Raw genomic sequence first — 10,850 nt, 5'->3', positions numbered from 1 at the left:
ATCAACTCTGGAAATCTCCAGAAAAGCCCCTGCTGTGTCAGGGCCAACAGATTGTCACGGGGCAGAGGGAGCTGAGTAAGGTTTTGGCCCTGTTGGAACAGTACTCAATTCCTGAGACAATGGGAAGGTTCCCTCACCCCCTCCTTCCTTGCAGAGAAAACATTTGGTCAGTTTGGGAGTCAAAATGGTTTCAGGAAGGTCTTCCTGTGCTGGTCCAGACATGTGGTCCACATATCTATGTATGTGCTTGGTTGGTACATTTATGAACCATCCCTGATAGACAACCTTGCACACCAGGAATGAACTACCTCTGGCCCTTTCAATGTTGACTCCAGCTTCCATCAGTCAAGCTGCCATCTGACGGGCCAGAGGGTCTTCATCCTGGCCACAGATTCCCCGGTTCAAACACGACATTCAAAACACGGCACGGACCTAACACAAACGCATCTCCAGGCTGTTTTGAATTGCCAGTGCGGATATTTTATTGAGGTGTTCTCCTTTAGTGGAAGGCAAGAGGTGATCAGAGAGAAGGTAGGGAAGGGGAACCAAAGGGGAAATTCATTCATCTTAAGGGCCAGTTCCTTCATCCTTGGAACGAAAGCTGTTGGTCCGTGGGAGGGGATCCAGATTCATCAGTCTGCAACAAACAGGGAGAGAGTCAGCTCAAGGGGAGGGAGAAAACTGCCTCTCGCAGAGTTTCCAACTTCACTAACTTCCCTGGAGTTGCCAACTTTTCTACTGGGCCTGGTATAATTTGCACAACCTCTTGGTGTTTGCAGATCAAGCTGATGCTAGAGGCGAAAGAGCAGCTGCTGTCTCATCAGTTGGCAACCCCCTCATGGCAACCACTCATTGTTGCCTGTTCTTGCTCCTGTGCCAGAGGTAGCAGCATAATCCACAGGCAAACTATTTTTGTGGTGCACACACACACACCCTTTTACCAACCAGATAACCAGATAATAATAATAATAATAAATTTTTTAAAAAACATATAACCAGATACTGTATCTACATTGCAAGCTGCTTTTTGAGACACAGGAACAAGGCCAGTCAAACGCTTGGCAAAACGCCCCAGATGGGCAGGATATAAATTTAAAAATTATTATTATTATTATTATTATTACTATACCCTGTTACCTCTTCAGCTTCCGACAGCTCATCCTTCCAGTCTTTTCCCTCTGACCACTCATCCCTCTGTCCCACTACCACCATTCCTCTGTGTTCAAACAGTCCACGACAGCGGTTAAACTCTGAATCACTGCAGATCCTTCAGGCTGCTTCCAGCCTCTCCCCCACCCCCCAGAATAGCCTCCTTTCCCCTTTATGTACTCACTGGAAACTTGCAGCTGTGTCAGAGCATCTTCCCATCTTTGACCTGAGCGTCTCCCGTGCAAGGCGATAAAATAGTACTCCCCAGCGTCGGGCGACTGCACTCCTTGGATGACTAGGGCGCAGTCTCTCCCCAGGCTGTGGCGGTCCGTGGAGCCCCCACCCTTTGAGACCACCCTTCCGGCCTCAATCTGGAAGATCATTCGACCCTTGTCGAATCTGTTACCCCGGAACCAAAAGCAGATGGTGGGGTCCCTTATGCCCTGCACAGAAAGGGTGACCGTTTGTCCTACACGTGGGGTCGATGGGGTGGGGACAATCTGGATGGCATCGGCCAGCTGGAGGCAGGAGACTAAGGCTGCAAGACAAGAGGGTTAATTAGTGAAGAAATTCATAAAAAGATGTACATTTATTCATGTACGCCACAACGGCAGCAAGAATCCTCCTGGCCCAAAGATGGAAACAGCAGAACTCCCCAAACTGGAGGACTGGCGGATAAAGATGGTAGAATTTGTGGAGTTGGCAAAGTTGACGGGGAAAATCAGGAATCGACCCGATGAAAGATTTCTAAAGAACTGTAGCAAATTCATTTATTATTTGAAAGAAAACTGTACTTATTTGAAAAGGTTTGTAGCCTTAACATGAAATGTTTAGAAATGTGAAATTAAGGTGCTAATTTACAAATGAGAGAGTGATTTTTAAACGATGATATAATGTAAAGAAGTGACTAGGGAAATGCGGTAGATACGTTAATGTTATAGGGAAGTCAGAAAGAGGGAGGGAAGGAGGTCAATGCTCCCTAGGAGCAAATAATATAAGTTGTAAATATGTGTATTGAATTGAAATGAAACATGGAAAACTCAACAAAAATTATGATGGGGGGGGGGGGGAAGGCTGCAAGAGCAGAACCAAGAAGAAAGGTTATAGGAAGATTTCAGGAAGTGCAATGACGGCAGCAAGAATATTATTGGCACAAAAATGGAAGCAAGAAGGATTACCGACGACAGAAGAATGGCAAATGAAATTAATGGGCTATGCAGAATTAGATAAATTAACAGGAAGGATTCGAAATCTGCGGGATCAGAGATTCTTAGAAGACTGGAGTAAATATCTGAACTATTTGAAAATCAATTGTAATAAACAGATTATGCTAGTAGGACTGCAAGACGTTCTGTGAGGAGGGCTATTTGCAATATTGCAAGAAAGACTAGGATGAGAATTATTAGTTAAGATAATTAAAAGTAACAGAGAAATTCAGAAATGCAGAACAAGTGATAAAGAATGGAAAATCTTCAGAAGTTGTTGACGGAAGTCTGAAATATTGTATAAGAAGTTATGTTAAATGATTGTTGGAAATGATATGTTCAAAAAACCAATAAAAATGTATTTTAAAAAAGAGGAAGATTTCGGGAAGTTCCGGGTGATGATTTAATTTATATACCGCTTATGTGCCGACAAGGCTTCTAAGCAGTTTACAGGTGTAAAACTGACAAAACATAAAACAATTCCATCAAAAATATTTTTTTTAAAAATCCGCAATCAAAAGAGTAGCAAACAAGTCCATACAGCACAGCAATTAAAAGAGCTCAAACAGAATTGTAAACTGTCATGCTTGGAGATGCTCGCTGGAGACGCTTGCTGTTTAAACAGGGGCGTATTGAGGAGCCGGCGGAATGCCAATACTGATTGGGCCCTCTCGTATTTCAGCAGGGAAATTGTTCCGCCACATCGGTGGAAATTCCCGCTTCTTCATTACCACAAGCCGATAAACATTACCCCACCCAAGCTTCCTTCTCTCGCCCCTAACATTGGCAGCTGCCTTTGGACAATAGCCAGATCGCCAGGGATTTGCAGAGGGAGCTTTTCGGAATGCAGAGAAAAGACATCAATTCTAGATCCAGCTGCAAAAGGCGTGTGCTGGTTCGAATGCTAACACAACATGCTGGCTAATAACTGTTAGTAATTTACTGTTAGTAAATGCAACAGCAGCTACATTATCCAGTGAGCACTGATCCATTAGTATGATCTTCACTAGTATGTACCGGTATATTTCATTGATAATTATTCGCTGATGAAGACTTTTTTCCAAAACAGTTGAACTATTCCGGATGCACTGTCCTTTTGAGACTTTTGTGAGACGTCTTCCTTTGAGAGACGGTTTGGCATTCCTCACTATTCATTGGTTGTTTGAATCTTTGTTTGACTATTATACATATAACAACTTGCAGTTACTTGTATATTTTGTGAGATGTGTTGTATGATATATACATCATTTTGAAGTGGCTTATTCCTATATTTTGAATGACATCGTACCGATTATATATTTACTAACAGTTATTAGCCTGCGTGTTGTGTTTGCATTTTGTCACATTTTGCAACGCAGGGGTTTGTGTTTGTTCTGGTGGGAATGCTGCCAACACTATTCCCACCCTAAGCTCAGGATAAGGCAGATGTTTGTGATCCTATGATCCAAGTTAGGAGCAATTCGGACCCCAAGATTTCAGGGTCCATACCTGAGACCTAGGGGTAGCCTCTGGTGGTACGAGGGGAGACCCCCAGTGATGTCACAAGGGGAGGCCCCTGGAGACGGAGGTTAATTGGGAGAGGAGAGCAGAGGGGAGCAGACCCTGCAGACTGTTTAGGCCAGGGGTCAGCAAACTTTTTTAGCAGGGGGCCGGTCCACTATCCCCAGACCTTGTGGGGGGCCGGACTATACTTTGAAAAAATAAATACAATGAATGAATTCCTATGCCCCACAAATAACCTTAAATCAAAGCACACATTCTACTGATGTGAAAACACCAGGCAGGTCCCACAAATAACCCAGAGATGCATTTTAAATAAAAGGACACATTCTACTCATGTAAAAACACGCTGATTCCCAGACCATCCGTGGGCCGGATTTAGAAGGCGATTGGGCCTTAGTTTGCCTACCCATGGTTTAGGCTATGTTTTGCAGTCTGTTCCTGCTGGGCTGAAGCTTGCAAGCTTCATGCACAATCTTCTTAATGATCTTTATTTTATTTTATTGTAAGGGACTTTCGCCCACCTGGAGATTCAAGCCCCTCCACTTGCCACCTGGAGGAAGCTGAGCAAACCTGGAAGCTTCAGGTCAGAACTGGAGGTCTGGTGACTCTATCCTTCTCTCATTACAAAGCTCGGGAACCCTGATCTCTTTTCCACCCTCCACCCCGGGGGCCCTTCCCACCTCTTACCTGCCAGGGTCAGAGCCCTGAGCAGAACAGCCATGATGCCTGGGCTGCCTTCTCTGTGGTGAAAATGCCTCCCACCAGGCCGGGGGGCTTATATATTGTGCAGAGGAGGAATTTCCCCAGTGTGGGGGGACATTGCCCAAGAGAAAGGAGGATGGAATGAAAAGTTAGGCAAGATTGAGAAAGGGAGAGAGAGAGAGAGAGAGAGAGAGAGAGAGAGGAGAGAACTGGACGTTCTTTCAAAGGAAACTATTTCCCCATAGCGGAAAGTACAAACCGGTCACCTACTCGGCTACTCTTCTGTTCAACACCTAATTTGGCTCTTTTGAGAAAGAAGCCGTTTGTCTCAGGCAGGGCAAAGCTATCAAATCCCCACTTTCCCCCAACGGAATATGCAAACTGGATTGCAGCCGCCTTTCAAAACACACCCTTCTCTGAATTTTGCAATGCCATTTTTCATGCCAGGTCGTACGTGCAGAAACGAACTTGCTGGGGTAAAGCGTGCATACAAATGCATACGCTGCTGGAAAAATAACATACAAAAATGCATCATGCAGGAGGTGGGGAACCTCTTTGCAAAATTGTGTGCATTGGGCAGAATTGCATGCAGAATGTTCAGGAAAATTGACGCTGGCTTCTCATGAGAACTTTTTCCATTACAGTGGTATCTCAGGTTAAGTACTTAATTCGTTCTGGAGGTCCATTCTTAACCTGAAACTGTTCTTAACCTGAGACACCATTTTAGCTAACGGGGCCTCCTGCTGCTACCGCGCCACTGGACCACAATTTCTCTTCTCATCCTGAAGCAAAGTTCTTAACCCCGAAGTAATATTTCTGGGTTAGCGGAGTCTTCTGTAACCTGAAGCGTATGTAACCCAAGGTACCACTGTATTGAATTGCAAACTGACATGGAAATGTGGAGAACTGGGCTGAAGGTTGGGAAAACGAGAAAGCAGCTTTAATCAAAATGGACAGATTCGCTCGTATGTAGAGATGCAGGGATGGGCACAAAATATCCATTAAAAAGAGTGTGCATGCCAAGGAAAGACGTCACCTGTTGGGTTGCTGCCTCACAAGCACAGCTATTAAAAGTGCAGGTGCATGGCTAAGTGCATCCGGTAGAGAGAATCAGCTGGAGAATCAGCTTCCATTACTACTACTACTACTAATAATAATAATATATTTATATCCCGTCCATCTGGCTGGGTTTCCCCAGCCACTCTGGGCAGCTCCCAAGAGAATATTAAAAACACAATCAAGCATCAAACATTAAAAACTTCCCTAAACAGGGCTGCCTTGAGATGTCTTCTAAAAGTCAGATAGTTGTTTTTCTCTTTGACATCTGGTGGGAGGGCGTTCCACAGGGCAGGTGCCACTACCGAGAAGGCCCTCTGCCTGGTTCCCTGTAACTTTGCTTCTCGTAGCGAGGGAACCTCCAGAAGGCCCTCGGAGCTGGACCTCAGTGTCTGGGCAGAACAATGGGGGTGGAGACGCTCCTTCAGGTATACTGAACTGAGGCCCTTTAGGGCTATGGAAGTCAGAACCAACACTTTGAATTGTGCTTGGAAACGTACAGGGAGCCAATATAGGTCTTTCAGGACTGGTGTTATATGGTCTCCAGGCGTTCTGTGCAGCGGCTGCATCCAATGGGCATCCTCCTCAGAGAAGACCTTTTGAAATTAATTAGCATACTGTTAACTAAGTTCATTCATTTCAGTAGGTCTGCTCTGAGTAAGACTGGCATTGAGCCCAACCCACGACCTCCCCTTTCACCTACAAGCTGGGAAGTAGTTTCGGACAAAGCATAGTGACTGGTCCTAGGCCACCCAGTGGGGGGAGGGGCACAGAGCATCTTTCCTATGCCCTGATCCATGGACAAATCACCTTTGTCAGCCTGAAGGCCATGGGGGCAACGTTCCTGGGTCACATGTCCACAGGGGGTGTGGCCAGAGGGAAACATGGGCGGGGACTCCTTTTCTTCCTCCTTTCAGGTGTGCAAAAGCCAGAGGTTTTCCACACACATGCCTGCCTCCTTGCAAGGGAAGCAAGAGGAATTATTGCAGCCCAAGGACACATTCTGGACCAGAGATCCCCGAACTTATTTAGTCTACTGCCCCCTTTTCAGAAAAATAAAATAAAATACTCAGCGCCCCCCTAGAAATCTACCTTCTTTCAGTGAACAAACAGAAAGATGCAGTGACAAATCTGCGTTCTTTTATGCATCTGTATTTCTGCCTACAAAGGGACGCGGGTGGCACTGTGGTCTAAACCACAGAGCCTAGGGCTTGCCGATCAGAAGGTCAGCAGTTTGAATCCCACAACGGGGTGAGCTCCCGTTGCTCGGTCCCAGCTCCTGCCAACCTAGCAGTTCGAAAGCATGTCCAAGTGCAAGTAGATAGATAGGTACCACTCCGGCAGGAAGGTAAATGGCGTTTCCGTGCGCTGCTCTGATTTCGCCGGAAGCGGTTTAGTCATGCTGGCCACATGACCCGGAAGCTGTGCACTGGCTCCCTCGGCCAATAAAGCAAGATGAGTGCCGCAACCCCAGAGTCATCCGCGACTGGACCTAATGGTCAGGGGTCCCTTTACCTTTACCTTTATTTCTGCCTACAACGTAGTAAAGAAAGGTGTTGTTCTGAATAAGGGCACCTTGAAGCTTGACGTTTCAAAATTATCTGTTGAACTCAACCGCAGTAACATCCGCGTTGCACACAGAAAATTAAGATAGCGGATCGGTTCCAACTTGTGTTTTGTCGGTTTATTTGGAAAATAAAGACATCACGACTTTATGTCACACGGGGAAGCACCATTACACAACAGATGAAACATGTACAAACGGTTCTGCAAAATTCTCTTTGCTTCCTTATTTTTATCCAATGCCTCCCCCCCCCCATTGCACCTGAAGCTACTACCGCCCCCACCCCTGGATCATTCCAATCCCCCCCAGGGGGTGATATCACCCACTTTGGGATAAGACTGTCCTAGTCAATCAAAAGACCCCAAGACAGGCTGGTGATGGCGGCAGGCTGGGGGAATTCCTGAGAGCCAGACAGAGAAGGCCTGGATCCATGGTCCCTCAACCTACTCTAATTCAACCTATCTCTAAGTCTAAAGGTGTTTCCCCAAGACAAATTTTAGACTGTGTGTTGCCTGAGGTGGAAATCTGCCCCTTCACATCGACACCAGGCATTTAAAGCACATGGCTCATCCCCCCCCCCAAAAAAAACATGGGAACTGTAGTTTGCTGGGATTGTAGCCCTGTGACAAGTAAACTAGAGTTCCCAGGATGCCTTGGGAGAAGCCCCTTGCTTTAAATGCATGGTGTTACCACACACAAAGACCATTATAGCAGTGGTAGTATTTGAATCCTGGCTCCTTGTATTTTAACAATGGGTAAATTTTATTTTTAAACAGTGTGCGTCTTTTTACAAAAGCTAATGCTAATCTGGTGCTTTCCATACGATCACAGCACTCCCCCAGTAAATTTCAACATTTTATTTATACATTTTTCATCATTGCAATTTCACATTTCATTGAACGCAACCACCCCATCATTGACTCCCCTTCCCCCGTTCCATGGTTCTATTTATTTATCCAGTAAAACTGCATGTTCTAATTTCCTCTTTTTCAAGTTTCTCTTCCCCCTTATAACTTTAATACTTTAAACTGCTGAATTTACGCTAATAGTGATGATTATTTAATCTTATTTACATAATTCTTCAGATACTCTGCAAACACTTTCCACTCTACCTTAAATACTCCATCTTCCTGGTCCCTTACTCTGTTATTTTAAATTTGCCAATTCTACATATTCCATTGATTTCACCTGTCATTCCTCCTTTGTTGTTCTCTCTTTCCATTTCTGAACATATACCATTCGGGCAGCTGTAACTGTGCAGAAAAAACAAGTTATTTTGATCTGTGGAGACTTCCATTCCTAATATTCCTAATAAGAAGGTTTCTGGTCTTTTTAAAAACACCTTCTTAAACATTTTTTTTCCATTTCATTATATTTCACCTCCCAGAATTCCTTCACATTTTCACATGTCCACCACATATGATAAAAATTACCCTCCATTTCTTGACATTTCCAGCAAGTACGTGGCTCTGATTTACACTTTTTTTTTTCTAATTCCCCCAGTAAATTTCAGGGAAAGCACTTCAGTTACTTTACCCTGAGAGTGTCCCAGAGATTTTGTAATATCTGTTTTACTTTTGACTGTACAGGAAGAGCATGCTTCAACCAAACTCTTTTAAGATTACCTGGGGGGAAACCCTAGCAGATTCCACAGCCGTTGCTTAAATCAGCCGCTAGGTGTCGCCATAGCTATCTCCAATCAAAACGTAGGCATAGAAGGGTTGCCATATTCCTTTCCTAGCCATTGCTTCTCTGCCTTTCACAGCAGCCAGGTAACCAAAACGATCAAGGGTCTAGACTCTGGAGCAACTCCCCTGTTGCAAGACCACAATTCAAAATGTGCGTGCTTTACATTTGTGGGCATCTCTTGATGCTGTGGTAGGCATCAGATACGAGGTGCCAAGAAAACCCATTGAAAATCATGGAAATGTAGACTTGGAAGGGGGGCCCTAAAGATCCTCTAGTCTAACCCCCTGCAATGCAGCAATATGCAGGTATCCCAGGCGGGGATCGAACCTGCAGCCTTTTAAAAAAATTATTTATACTTTTCAAGTTTATACAGTTCATTAGTTTTACAATCAATTTAACATTTCGAAGTTTGACTTCCTTCCCCCTCTTCCTGCAGCTCCTTAAATTGATTTTTTAAATATCTTCTGCCTATCCAGATTCATTTAATTATCTATTTTAAATATATGCTCTTATGAAACTGCAGGTTATTACAATAATCCTGCCAATCTTTTCATCTGCTTGCAATTTGTCTGTAAATATTCAACAAACCATTTCCATTCTTTCATAAAGAGTTTGTTATTTTGATTTCTTATTCTTCCGGTAAGTTTGGCCATTTCTGCATATTCCATAAGTTTTTGTGTCCATTCTTCCTTTGCTGCGACTTCTGCTTCTTTCCACTTTGGGGCAAGTAGCATTCTTGCCGCTGTGGTAGCATACATAGATAAATTTCCATACAATTTAGGTGTAATTCTATCCCTATAATTCCCAAAAGAAAAACTTCTGGTTTATGAACCTGCAGCCTTGGCGTTATCAACACCACACTCTAGACAACTGAGCTATCAAGGCTGAGACCTGTTTCACTTAGATATTAACTACACTGACTTTCCACCTATTTCTCTGAGTTCTTCATTTAACCCTGTGAGGGAGGAGTCTATCAATTTCTTTTTCAAAAAATAATTTTTATTAAGTTTTAAAATTTTATACTCTTCACAATCAACATTATCTCAAAAAAAGAAAATAAATATAAATCCCCCATGACTTCCTTCAACTTCCTCTTCTTGTTTTTTTTAATATTTACTTCCCTTGCTTGTTTTATTCCACCTTAATATTGCAAACTTAACTTAAATATTGCTATATTCTTAACATTTTTAGACCATGCTTATTTTCAAAATTCCTCTTACACTTTGTTTTCCAATTTTTACATCTTGATTTCTATATTTGTTTTGTTGATTGCAAGTGTTTATTACAGTGTTTCTGTAAATACAACATAAATGGTTCCCAGTTTCTTTTTTTTTTTTGTTCTTGTCTCTTAAGTTTTCCAGTTAACTTGGCCATTTCAGCATATTCCATCAGTTTTTCTTCCCATTCTTCTTTAGCTGGTATCTTATCGTCTTTCCACTTTGGGGCTAGTAATATCCTAGCTGCTGTTGTCGCATAGAAAAATAATTTCTTCTGCTCTTTTGGCAAGTCTTGACATGTAGTTTCGGGAGGTGTCCATCAATTTCAGTGGGTTGTCTCTGAGTAGGTCTGATATTGGACGCAGACGGAGCACCCCGGTGTGATGATAGCTATAACTTACCAGTGTATCTGCAGAGAATTACAGAAGCACATCAAACTCCCTGGAAAATAACTTTGCAGGATTCTGCAACCTTTAGTCAAGTCAGCCGCTAGGTGTCAGCCCAGCTATTGCCAAGCTCCCTGGCTGAAGAAAGGGTTGCCAACTTTGTTTCCTAGTCTTTGCTCCTGTGCCTTAAGCAGCAGCCTGACACACAGCAATTTAGCGTGTGACACAAAGGGGTGGAATGGCGAGGAAAACTTGGTTTATCCAGGTGAAACTCTTGTTAAAGGCCGGGGAGCAGGCCCGGTTTTAATAAGTGGCAGCCCTAAATTAGTCTAGACATGCTCCAGCCAAAAGCTTCTTTTATGATGTATTAAGTCAAGGG

The 10,850-nt window shown here is 43.6% G+C and overlaps 1 protein-coding gene across 1 annotated transcript; it reads right to left on the bottom strand.

The window, feature by feature from the left end:
• Positions 1-457: 457 nt before the first annotated feature.
• Positions 458-4,705, bottom strand: CEACAM16 (CEA cell adhesion molecule 16, tectorial membrane component). The gene is made up of 3 exons (XM_081016547.1): positions 4,545-4,705; positions 1,334-1,687; positions 458-637 (listed from the first exon to the last, which is right to left on the bottom strand). Exons 1-3 carry the CDS (start codon positions 4,576-4,578, stop codon positions 633-635), a joined length of 393 nt encoding a protein of 130 aa, XP_080872673.1. The 5' UTR covers positions 4,579-4,705; the 3' UTR covers positions 458-632.
• Between the last annotated feature and the right edge of the window lie 6,145 nt (positions 4,706-10,850).

The sequence above is a fragment of the Podarcis pityusensis genome, assembly GCF_964106645.2.
Source record: "Podarcis pityusensis genome assembly, chromosome: 8".
In the NCBI taxonomy this organism is placed as follows: domain Eukaryota; kingdom Metazoa; phylum Chordata; class Lepidosauria; order Squamata; family Lacertidae; genus Podarcis; species Podarcis pityusensis.
This window is presented reverse-complemented; position numbering and strand designations above follow the sequence as displayed.